The 11772-nt window shown below is 56.7% G+C and overlaps 5 protein-coding genes across 5 annotated transcripts; 1 reads left to right on the forward strand and 4 right to left on the reverse strand.

Annotated features, from left to right (window-relative positions):
- Positions 1-8: 8 nt before the first annotated feature.
- Positions 9-2958, reverse strand: WHR41_01435 (uncharacterized protein; the record flags this gene model as incomplete). Its single annotated transcript, XM_069370041.1, has 2 exons — positions 9-1182; positions 1274-2958. The coding sequence occupies 2 exons, from the start codon at positions 2956-2958 to the stop codon at positions 903-905; spliced, it is 1965 nt and encodes a 654-aa protein (XP_069233166.1). The 3' UTR covers positions 9-902.
- A 933-nt stretch (positions 2959-3891) lies between these two features.
- Positions 3892-5122, reverse strand: WHR41_01436 (uncharacterized protein). Its single transcript, XM_069370042.1, has 3 exons — positions 4764-5122; positions 4520-4701; positions 3892-4381 (listed from the first exon to the last, which is right to left on the reverse strand). Exons 1-3 carry the CDS (start codon positions 5051-5053, stop codon positions 3996-3998), a joined length of 858 nt encoding a protein of 285 aa, XP_069233167.1. The 5' UTR covers positions 5054-5122; the 3' UTR covers positions 3892-3995.
- A 658-nt stretch (positions 5123-5780) lies between these two features.
- WHR41_01437 (uncharacterized protein) lies at positions 5781-7238 on the reverse strand (the record flags this gene model as incomplete). Its single annotated transcript, XM_069370043.1, has 1 exon — positions 5781-7238. One exon carries the CDS (start codon positions 7236-7238, stop codon positions 5781-5783), a length of 1458 nt encoding a protein of 485 aa, XP_069233351.1.
- Positions 7239-7502: 264 nt separating this feature from the next.
- WHR41_01438 (uncharacterized protein) lies at positions 7503-9353 on the forward strand. Its single transcript, XM_069370044.1, has 3 exons — positions 7503-7936; positions 8001-8686; positions 8742-9353. Exons 1-3 carry the CDS (start codon positions 7639-7641, stop codon positions 8940-8942), a joined length of 1185 nt encoding a protein of 394 aa, XP_069233340.1. The 5' UTR covers positions 7503-7638; the 3' UTR covers positions 8943-9353.
- Positions 9272-11684, reverse strand: WHR41_01439 (uncharacterized protein). The gene is made up of 2 exons (XM_069370045.1): positions 11321-11684; positions 9272-11262 (listed from the first exon to the last, which is right to left on the reverse strand). The coding sequence occupies exons 1-2, from the start codon at positions 11661-11663 to the stop codon at positions 9383-9385; spliced, it is 2223 nt and encodes a 740-aa protein (XP_069233341.1). The 5' UTR covers positions 11664-11684; the 3' UTR covers positions 9272-9382.
- Positions 11685-11772: the final 88 nt, after the last annotated feature.

Consider the following 11772-nt stretch of genomic DNA (forward strand, 5'->3'; position numbering starts at 1 on the left):
TAAAAAGGTCAAATATCCACTTTGTATTTCAAAAGATGAATGAACACCTCACCGCATGTCGTCAACGAGTGGCGCAAGTGTCTCACAATTCTTTCCCTTATCGTGCCTGGACGCAGTGTTGTTGTACATCTGGTATTGCGCCACGGATCTTCAAAATACCGCTCAAACAAGCCACGATCTGTGGGTCTCGAAGTCACAGGAGTCATAGGAAAAGCACGCATCGCTGGGGTAATTGTTAATCTCGCTGCCTAATCATTCAATCTCGAAGGGAACATAAAGGACCAATGACTATCCTGCCCCACTGAGGATTTGGCCTTGGACAGTCCTTGCCAGGCTGTCGTGCTTGTTGTGGAAAATTTGACTCGCGGAATGTCAGGGTATAGCAAGCCGTAGAAGGAAAGGAAGAGAAAGGATGCTCATCCGTTGTTGTTTTGAGATCGAGAGGGAAAGATGAGTCAACCCTTTGGAGGCACAATCAATCCTTCTCGTCACGCCCAGCCTCATGGGCCGACGAGAATTGAAGTCAGAAGTGTGGGAAACGTTCGTTTGGTGTCGTGAGAATGTGGTCTTGGTCGTCAGGTTCGTTCGTCGTTTGAGAAGAAGAGAAAATGCTTCGCTGCGCTTCGCTCGGTCGCTGGATGGGGAAAGGAGGAGTGAAGCAGAAAGCAGGAATTGGAAATTGTCGTGCCAGAGTCAAGGCTTTGGAAGGCCGAGAACATGAAAAGCAAAAGGCAAATAGGCCGTTGATGAAAGACGAGTGGCGATAAGAATTTTCGTGCAGGAGCGTGCATCGATTCCAGAGACAGAGCTACGTTCATGAGGTGCCGAGGATGTCCTTGCACGCGACAGGCTCAGGTTCGTGCACCCCGAAAGTACTCGGACCAAGAGTTCCGTCGGCGTTGCTAGTACCTAGAATCGTTCCTGTACGGCTGTGAAGCATAGGGATTGCCGCTGTTGTCGGGAGGCGGCGGCATCGGTGCTTGTGAGGCATACATGGGCATGCTAGGCAGCCCGCCAGACATCATGGGAAGACTTCCGCCTTGCTGCATCATTGCCAGTTGAGGATTTTGAGCCATGAGCTGCAGGATGCGTTCTTCGCGCTCCTCTTCGGCCTTCCGTTTATCTGCTTCGATACGCTTGCGACGCTCGCGCTTGCGTTGCTCGATTTGCTTGATTTCGCGTCTGTGGAGTAAGAAGTCAGCAATTTATCCCTGAAGTCTTCCGCCTCGTGCTCGTGGGCACGAATGCGCGTCGAGTCCGCATCTTTACATACCTCTGTTCGTTCATTCCTTTCCATTCGGAGAAAGCTCCTTTAATACCTAGTGCGGCAATACCGACGGCCGCAGCATCCTGAACCCACGCTTTGGTCTGTTTCTTGCGAGCTTCTTCAGGTGTCATTTCACCCTCAGCGACAAGCTTATGGCGCTTTTCGTGCGCCTCCATTGAAGAATAAATTCCGTGAGCTGCGTGGATCGTGGCGACGGATGCAAAGCCAGCAGTAATGAGCTCTTTCCCGCGCATCCGTTTCCTTTTGTTTTCCATGTCGGTAGTACTACTACTGTCACTCAAATCGTTCTCCTTGCCAGTCTCATTCTTGCCTCCAACACCTGCCGCACCTCCAGCCGCGCCACCTCGAGCTAGAGCGCGGTTGCCGTTGTCATTATTAGTATCGCGAGTATCGCGAGTCTCGCGACGGCGCTCGGTAGCGAGACTCTGGCGAGTACTCCCGGTATCTGAACGTGGTGAGCGACGTCGGTCTCGGCGACGGGTGCGGGAGGGCACGTACGAGTCTGCAGATGAGGAGGATGGCGAACGCCTTCTGCGGGATTTGGAGCGGACCCGGTCGTAGGCGGCCTTGCCTGCTGCAGCAAGAGCACCTCCAGCAACTAGGCCTTTGATTCCACCCATTCCTCCTTCTTTGCTGTCCGGGCTGCCGGGCCGGCCGCGTGACTGTGACCGACCCCTAAGTCTGTCGATGATGCTACGCGAACGGCCGCGAGAACGTGCTGTGCGGCCTGAGCGGAAGCTGTCTGGAGATCCAGCACGGCTGTCGGCGTTGCGACCACGAGACTTTGAGCGAGGGCCGTTGGCGAGGCGGTTTGCGGCCAAACCTCCAACGACAGCTTCGGCGAGGTGGCGCTTGCTCTTCTCATCCGGGTTGCGGTCGAGGAACTTGTCGATACCACCGGCGCCGATGGCGGCAGTGGCAATGCGCTTGCCTCTTTCGCCAGTCCATGGGCCGGGCTCCTTGCGAGAACGGAATGCTTCGACTGCGCCAGCAATGACAGCGGCCTGCGCTGCCTGCGCCCACTGACGTTCAGTCTGACCCTTCCTTGGGCCGCGGTCTCTGCTGCGCGAGCTAGACGAGGAGCCGCGTCTACGGCGGGACTTGGATCTGGATCTGACGGAACGATCCCCGGAACGATCGCGACTCTTGCCGGTGAGAGCTGCAGCGACTCCGCCTAGGCCTAGGCCTTTGAGAGCATCGTCGAGACCAGACTTGCGACGTTCAGACCTGTCGCGGCGTGGAGGTGAGCGGGAGTATTCAGAGTCGTAGTCACGATCATCTCTCCTGCGATCGCGGCCTTTGCGACGTCCAGCTGCGTACCCCGCAGCGCCGGCAGCGGCTGGAGCGGCGTAGTCAGTGTACCTGTCGCTGTAGTCATCGTAGTCTCTGTCGCGGCGACTGGCTGTGCTCCGAGCGCGGCGAGGAGCAGCTGAGTATTCGTCGTAGTCGCGGGACCTGCGGTAGTCACGAGCAGCGGGCGGAGGGAACTCGCGTGGAATATCCTCGACACTGTCCTCGCGACCGCGGAAGACGAGGTCGCGCGGACCGGCACCTTTGCAACGTTCGATGTAAGTCTCCTCGCGCATGAAATCAGGCTCGTCGCGATCGCGCTGGCGGGTGCGTGTGGTGCGATAGCGGCGAGGCTCGTCGTCGTAGTCGTAGGCCGACATGGCGGCGGTTGGCGGTCGACGCCGCGTGAGTGAGGGGATAAAGGTGTGCGATCCGAAAGATTTGTTTGACGCGAGCGTCTAGAATCGGGGTGGATGAATGAGCAGAGAAGAGGCTGGGTCGTAGGATGGTCGTGGAGAGGGTTTGGGTTGGCGGTGTTTAGTGTGGAAGGCAGAAGGTTCGTAGGCGTTGCTGCCCCACCACAGCAGGGAGGGCAGGGCTGGCGCTAGGACGAGGCTGAGACTCGGGTGACGTAGGGCGTGGGCAGCGTTCCAGCCCAAAGGTGCATGTGAAGTGTGCTGGTGTGGGCTGTGCGCTGCCTGGCTGAGTGAGCAGGTGAGCGAGGCGCGCGCAGGCCACGTCCGCAGCGGCAATGTCGAGGCTGAGGAGTCGCGGCGGGCAGGCAGGCGAGGAGGAAGTGAGGTGTCGCTGGCGAGCAAGGAACTTGGAAGCGAAGGAGGCTGGCAGCAGCGATCAGGCGACTGCTAATAAATGGGTGCGACGGCGCGCTGAGGCTTCCAGGCCGGCAGGCCGCAAGGTGTCAAGGCCGGCGGGCAGCAATGACGGCAGGCTGCATGAAGGCGACGACGACGCTGCCACCGCTGCCACAGCTGCCCGATCTCTCCCAGCCATCGCGCGCCAACGCCGCCCTTGCTCTGACAGCCCACTGGTTCATGCACGTGATATCACCTGCCACTTCCATCGCTTCCGAATGGCGTTATGTCGCTCATGCCGCCCCTGCTAGACCACACCGGCGCCGTTTCTTCACGCGACGCCAGGGCGAGGTCAGCACTTCCGCGTGATGAGGGGTTCGCGTGGGCGAGCCGGAGCCACCCGCAGTGCTTATTCTGCTGTGACTTTGCTAGGCCAGGAACAGCCTCTGGCCCAACCCAGACTTCTCCTTGTCGCGCCGCACACGCCGGTGTCATGCTTAGGTAATAAGGCAGCTGTGAGGAGATGTCGCGGACGAGCTGGAATCACTGTTCTATATGCTGGTATCAAATCTGGATGCTCTCATCGTCTAATCATCTCAACCCTCTCAAGACTCGAAGTCCGTGCTGGTCGTCACATGCTCCCATTCATTGATTGACCCAAGCAACCTTTCAGTTTTGCCCTTGACGTCTTGCAAGGCATCACCGCCCAACAAGATGCGCAGAGGCGCTTCCTTCCCTTCCGCCACGCCCTCTCCACGCACGAAGTCTAGCACCACGTTCGCCAGTTTCGCAGGGTCGCCTTGCTGCTTGCCGCTCAGGTCTCGAAGGTAGTCACGCACGAACCTTGACATTTCTGCATATTCCGGTACCTCCGAGATGTGGACGGGCGACTTGTCGCTGGACGAGATCTCGGTTCTGAATCGTCCGGGCTCGACCAAAAGAGTATGCAGGCCGAGAGGCGCCGTCTCTGCCGCTAGTGACTCCACCATTCCTGCACAGAGAGAGATCTGTTAGCCAAATTCCCAGGTCGTCGGCTTCCTCATAGTCGTTATTGAAGCGCCCCGATCGGTTCACGCAGTCGAGCGGCGGGGCGTCTCCCGTGAATGACTGCGACTGATCTTTCACTTACCTTCCAATGCAAATTTGCTTCCTGCATACGCGCTTGTCATGGGATGCCCAACCAGCCCAGATAGCGATGAAACGAACACCATCCAACCGCTCCGCCGCTGTCGGAAATGCGGCAGCAGCGCTCGCGTCACTCTGTGAGCGCCAAAGACATTCGTGTTGAAGCACGCGAACAGCATTTCGGGTCTGATTTAAAGTATTCATCAGCGTTCCTGAACAGCGTCAAATTCGCAAGAATCAGCACATACGAGATATCCTCCCACGTCCCGACTTGGCTGTAGCCAGCGTTATTCACCACAACATCAACTTTCCCCCACACAGCGATAGCCTGCTCGACAGCTTTCTCAATCTCGTCCTGTGGACTTGTGACATCGAGCGGTAGCACACGGACGCTGTCCGGGTTGTCGCATTGCAGGGATTCAAGCGAGGATGTGTTCCGGGATGTGGCGATGACTTTGTCGCCGCGCGCCAGCACGGCGGGGATGAAAGCGCGCCCGATCCCGGTCGATGTTCCTGTCACGAGCCAGACGAGGGACATGATTGTGCAGATGAGAAGAAAGGCAGATTCATGCAGAACATGATTTGGAGGTTGTGAAGGGGTTTAATTGGTATCATCGTTTTATTACTGGGTATTAAGATTTGGCTAGACGCGATAGTTGTGCGATACTTCCGGTGCGGAGCGAGGCGGGAGATTGGAATGAGAACTCGGCATGCATAGAGAGGAACAGACTGGTGTGATTCTTTCATGGGCATGTTGTCAGATTGAAGGGTTCGATATCGTTCTCGTACTTCCAACGATAGCCTGGTGTATCGATTGTTGTTATCCTCGTTTCTTGTTCATGACGTGCCTGGTTGGTGTAATATGCGCCCTCGCTTGTTGACGCCTCGGACCGTTGCAGATCCGAGTGATGACGCACGTTTTTCGGCTATCGACGACCGACGGCGTGGACAGTCCGAGCTATCTACACATCGCCCTCTCTCACTTATCGATGCATCGATACTGATGCCAGACGATGCCTTGATGTGAGATAATGATGAAGTAAATTTTGGTCCATTTGTCTGTGGAGACTTGCAAGATATGACTGAGAATTGGGAGTCTCAAAGAAATCATGTGTAGTTGCTGTGACACTCTGTCGAGTCGGTATTTGACATTTCGTGGGTTTCAAGTCCCACGCTTCTGAGTTTACAGGTTACTAAAAGGCTATCATGAACCTCTCTTATTTCTTTTCTTTTCTACAAAATACCTTTTCCCACTTGCTGTTGTATTAAGCGGGAGTCAGAGCGGCCTTGAAATACTTGCTGGGCACAAACGGCATCTTCGTCACCGTCGCCTTCCTAGGCTTGCCACGGACCATGACCTGCAACTCCGTGCCTGCCTTGTGCTGCCCGTCTTTAACATAGCCCATGGCGATGTTCTTGCCCAAAGTCGGGCTGGGACATCCTGATGTGATTTTACCAATGACATTCTTCTCCCCGTCCACGATCTCCGCTCCCTCACGTGCGGGCGCGCCTTCAACGACGAAGCCCACGCGACGACGAGTCACTCCCGCGCCGCCTTTGGAACGTGGCGTCAGCTGCGGCACGATCGTCTCGGCGCCGTTGAAGCCAGAGCCCTCCGTCGAGCGGCGGTTCTTAGGGATGATCCAGCTCAGCGCCGCTTCGACGGGCGTTGTGGTGTCATCCAGGTCATGGCCGTATAAACACATGCCGGCTTCAAGGCGCAGGGAGTCGCGGGCACCCAAGCCGGCGAAGCGGAGTCTGTCTTTGCCGGCAACCTCGAGCAGGTATTCGGTCACGGAGACGGTCTGCGACGGGTGGATGGACAGCTCGAAGCCGTCCTCGCCTGTATAACCGCCGCGGGCCGCGACGATCGGTAGGCTTTCGCCGTCGGGCAAATTGAGCGTGATGTGGCGGCTCTCGCCGAAGTACCACTTGTCCAGGTTGACTTTGCAGGCAGGCGCAAGGGCAGATTTGAGGATGTCTTTGGAAAGAGGACCCTGCAGGGCGATGAGACCGTAGGGCTTCGAGTCGGCTTGCAGGTGGCGAACGGTGACGACAGGGTTGACGGTGTTGTCCCAATTGCTGAGGGCATTGTTGATGAACTCGTGGTCCTTGGTGCGGCAGCCGGCGTTGGTCACGACGTAGAAAAGGTGCTTTGGGCCCTTCTCCAGGCGCGTCACAATGCAGTCGTCTACAATGCCGCCGGTGGTGGGGTGGAGCAGGGCGCTGAGAGTAGAGCTGCCTGGGTCGAGATCTTTGACGCCTGCGGGCGTGATGCTCTCGATGAAATCCTCAGCTCCGGGGCCTTCGATGTGGTACTGAACCATATGGCCGACATCGAAGAGGGACGCTTTCTCACGAGTCCACTTGTGACTCTCGCCCACGCCAAGGTCGCTGTACTGCACGGGCATGCTGTAGCCGCCGAATGGCACCATCTTCGCGCCATGAGCAAGGTGCAGATCGTAGAGGTCAGTCTTTCCAAGGTTGCTGTCATCATAGAGAGTTGGCGCCGGCGTGATTTTGTTGCTCTCGTGGCGGATCTGCTGACGGAAGGGCAGGCCTGCGTTGGGGCGCTCCGGTGCCTTTGTAGCAGTGGGACGGCTTGCGCATACCAACACAGAGCGTGAACTTGCAGTGACAATGCTCCTTCGGAAGTTATGGCACAACCGCGCCTCGCGTGCCAATGGCCTCAATGGCCGCATAGCTGTCCGAGAGACCGACATGGCTCCGTGCGGGAGTTGGTCAACGAAGCTGCAAAGGAACGCACTGCTCGTTGTGAGCTTGAGAGGTGAAAGTGTCAAGATTGGGAGGATTTCTGATCAGCAAAATTACGAAAATCACAGAGAGATGCTGTGGTTGGTACAGGGCGCGAGTACATGTACAATGGGCGGCCTTGTGGAGCAAGCAACGGGCTGGCTCGAGCTTGCTCCCCACGTCACCCGGCTCCATCTGGCGCTGGCGCTGGACGACACAGCCCGTTCGAGGCAAGCTACGCCAGCCGGCCAGCCTGCAGCAGCCAGCTCCAGCACCAGCAGCACCGTCCCGCATACCGCAACCGCTCCGCCCACCACCAGCATCACCCGATCGCCACTCCTACACTCCCGTTCCCCCCTTGCCTCCGCCATGCCGCCCCAGACGTACTATCTCGTCTCGTTGCCGGCCTCAATAGCTCCCTCAGGCGACGCTTCCGAAGCCCTCACCACCCTTCGCAGCGCCGTCACCAACGACAATGGCACCACATACCCTTTCAACATCCCTCACTTCAAGATCGGAACTCTAGATGCTCTCGTACAGCAGGCGGATGAGCTAGCGAGACTGGAGGGTGGGTGCAAGGGCGTGGTGGACAAGGTCGCAGACTCGCTGCGCACCTTGCTGGAAGGCGACGAGGACAAGATTCAGGAGCAGAAGGTCGTGAATGACAGTGAGTTTGGCCCGGGAATGACGCAGTATATCGAAAAATTCAAGCGCGGCTAACACAACAGCAGGACCTGTGGAAAACTACCTCCAATCCTTCCAATGGAACAAAGTCAAATACCGCGCCGACAAGCCCATCGCCGAGCTCCTCTCATCGCTCCAGTCCGAACTCTCCTCCGTCGACTCCGACGTCAAATCCAAATTCAACCAGTACAACAGCACAAAGACCAACCTCGCCAGCTTGCAGCGCAGCAAGACCGGCAACCTGTCGCAGAAGTCCCTCACCTCCATCGTCAACCCGGAGTGGCTGCTTCAGCCCGATGCCTCCGAGTACCTCCAACAGCACTTGATCGCTGTTCCCGCGCAGCAGGTTAAGGAGTTCCTGCACACGTACGAGGGTCTCGCGCCCATGGTTGTCCCGCGTAGCGCCAGCCTGCTCGCGAAGGACGACGAGTTCCACCTTTACGCTGTAACAGTGTTCAAGAAGCACAGTGCGGAGTTTGTGCACAAGTGTCGCGAGAGCAGGTGGACGCCGAGGGAGTGGAAGTTCCACGAGGGCGGGCGCGAGGCGGAAGAGGAGGAGCTTAGGAAATTGGAGAAGGAGGAGAGGAAGGTTTGGGGTGAGGCGCTGAGACTAGGCAGGACGGGCTACAGTGATGCGGTCATGGCCTGGATGCACGTGCTGGCTCTGCGTGTGTTCGTCGAAACGGTGCTGCGTTATGGCCTGCCGCTGAACTTTGTTGCGGGTATTGTGAAGGTACGTCTGACTCGTTTGGTGGAAGATCTGAAGCAGCTGCTAACCAATGTCACAGACGGACGGCAAGCGCGCCAAGAAGGCAAAGGCGAATCTCGACGCGCGCTTCGGCGACCTGGGCGGCAATGCTGTCAACAGAGACAAGAAGGGCAAGCCGGTAAAGGACGACGCGAGCCTGCAGCAGGACATGGCTGGCGCAGGGCTCTCGACAGATACCGGCTTTGAGCCTTATGTGTTCTTTGAGTTCGAGATTGTTTAAGCGACCTGATAATATCTCGTGTGCATAGAGAAGCGAACTATTGTTTTTTCCATTGATGTTCGTCTGGAGGCTGACACGAGGCGGAGAGAAATCGCAAGAGGTGAAATAGAGAGCAGGAGGGAAGCTATACCCTTTGTATACGCGCAATCAAAAAGCGCCAGTCCAATTTGCAGGCCCTGTCCTTTTTCGGCACCTTTCAGTGGCCCGACAGGAGTTTGTGGGATTGGGCGTGATGGGAGCAGCTGTAAAGCAAGCCGGAAGTTGGGGTTACCTCAGGCGTTTACCTCACCCGGAAAGTCACCACGATCATTTTGCCTAGGTACTGAGACTCATTCTTAACGCGCGGCTGTTTATAGCGAGATACTTGGTACGTACTCGATCAATATTTGTATACGTATGTTTACGCTGATAGTGAGCCCATAACTCTCCTCACATCTCATCTAGATGTAGTCCCTCTCCGCAAAGCTGCGAATCATCCCCTCGGGCGTCGGCTCGTACTCTTTGAGTACCACATCATCCCCCTCAATCACAGTGTTGGCTTGCACGAAGACCTTCCTCGGCTTCGCCTGGCGCATGACCTCGGGCCTCAACTTGGTAGCATACCAGTCGTTGACGTTGGTGATCTCCTCGTACAGCGCCTTGCCTCGTTTGAGATCCGCCGTAGCCTTGTATACGTGCAGTTCCTGCAGGAACTTGTTGACTGCAGGGCGGCCGTGAGATGCGATCTTCGAGCGGTCGAGCGAGATAGTAAGATCTGATAGATCGTCTTTGGTGTATTCCAGCTTGCAGAAGTCCCCGCCGGCGCGCAGGAAAACTTGCAGGATGGCGAAACGAGCTTGCATGTGCGCCTGACCGTGGCGACGCGAGGCAGGATCCCAGAATTGAAGAGATGCAACTCCGGCACGTGCCATTTGCAGGTAGCAGACGTATAGGATGTCGCCTGCTGCGCCGTGGATATCTTCTTTGCCGTCGCCGTAGCCAAAGATTTTCAAGATCTCGAAATCGGGGCACAGGCTCATGGCGACAGATTCCGCACGGCACTCCTCGTAAGTTGGTCCAAGAGCTCCAAAGACTGAGCCCCAGGTCTCGCCGGGCTTGTACCAGCTACTGATGGGCTTGTTGTCGATCGGGCTTATCGGTGGGTTCTTGACGTCGAAGTTGTACTCTCCCGGCGAGGTTTCTTGAAGCAGCTTGCCGCAGCCATGGCCGAGAAGTTCGTGGAGACCGACTTGAACCTCGAAGGCTTCGTCCTTGCATCTGTCGTACACGTCTTGGTCGGAATCCTTGATGAAGGGCACGGGTTCTTTCGGCGCTGCTGCGCTGAGAACATTACCGAGCGACACGTTCTTGAAGCCAAAAGTCTGTCTGATATCGTCGTAGTTCGGAATGTTGATGCCTGCGGGAATGCCCGAGCCAGCGAAAGTTATGACTTCGAGGGACGTAAAGTCAGGGCTGAGGAACGTATCCTTCTCGAATTCTTTGCTCCAGGGCAGCTTGGGGATCTGAGCGGGAGCAGCTTCGACGAGCTTGCCGAATGCCTTGGTCCTCTCCTTGTTCACGCAAGCGGCAAAGCCCTCCCATTCTCCTCTGATACCATGGGGGTCGCGGTACGTTTCGATGAAGCCAATGTTGCTCTCAACCGCGGGACCGAGGTCCTTGACCCAGTGACGTTGCGACTTCTTGTGAGCCTCCATCGAGCCGTCGTGGAAAGATTTAATGTACTCGGCGTGCATGCCGTCCTGCTCGGCAGTAGCAGCGTACTTCTTGGCTTCGGTGAGGTTGCGCGCGATCTTTGCCATCTCGATCGCATAGTCGCCGAATACCAGACGCAGCTTCTTCCCTTCGAGAGGACCGGAGAGAGTCCACTCGGACTCCTTGATATCGCGGATGGTGGGGTCGGTGACAGCCGAGGCGATCAGGACCTCAAAGTTACCAGAGGACGTCTTACGCACGCGTGTGTTCTCAGGCAGGAGTCCTTTCTCCTTCAAGAAGTCGGCGGTTTGAGTAATCTCGGCGGTGGTAATGTTTGGCGAGTCGGGGTAGTATGTCGAAACGTGGCCTTGCTCCGGGTAGCCAAGGTGCATGCGAGCAATGCTGGATTCATACAGCTCATCCTTGAAAGACTGGTATAGCTTCTCTGCATTGGGGCTGACTTTTGCAAGCTTGGCAAAACTCTCCTGGGGAATACGGGGGATGATCTTGCTGTCACCGAAGGAGCGGAAGTTGCCAGTGTTGCCGAGGAATTGGGCGGCGTAGTTCAGGAAGTGCTTGAGGTCTTCATCGGAGATGCCGGCCTTGGACTGGACTTGTTTCCAGTCACCTAAAACTTCTAATTAGCATTCGAGTTCTAAGTCTAGGGACAGCTATTAATGATTTACCGTTGTAAGCCTGGTGGAGCTCGATCAGGAAGTCATAGATTGACTCGCTCTCTGCGCTCACTTGGCGCAAGTTGATTCTGGTACCGGCAAGTGCCGCACGGCTGATGTAGTGAGCATACTTCTTCTGTTTGGTGTCCAGGGCATCGAAATGCGGCTTGACAGCCAGAGGGACAACAGTGGGAGGGTCGTCGGCGAGGTACTGCTTCAACGTCGACGGGTCCATTTCATTTTGGTGCATTCTGGAAGTGGTATGCGTGAACAGTCTAGGAAAATTGCGAGGAGGCGATCTTGGTGTTCGGAGTGTTCGCCCGATGACGGAGGGTAAACGGAGACGTGGTGGCATGTGTGGATTCCTGAGGGTCTGCTGTCTCGTGAGCTGTTGTCATGCAGCTTGCGCCTCGCCTCAAGCTGCCCGCTGTGGCGTTGGCCGCTGCACAGATCTACGCGGGACT

This window comes from Cladosporium halotolerans, assembly GCF_011745625.1.
Source record: "Cladosporium halotolerans strain TM138-S3 chromosome Unknown Sca3, whole genome shotgun sequence".
Lineage (NCBI taxonomy): Eukaryota > Fungi > Ascomycota > Dothideomycetes > Cladosporiales > Cladosporiaceae > Cladosporium > Cladosporium halotolerans.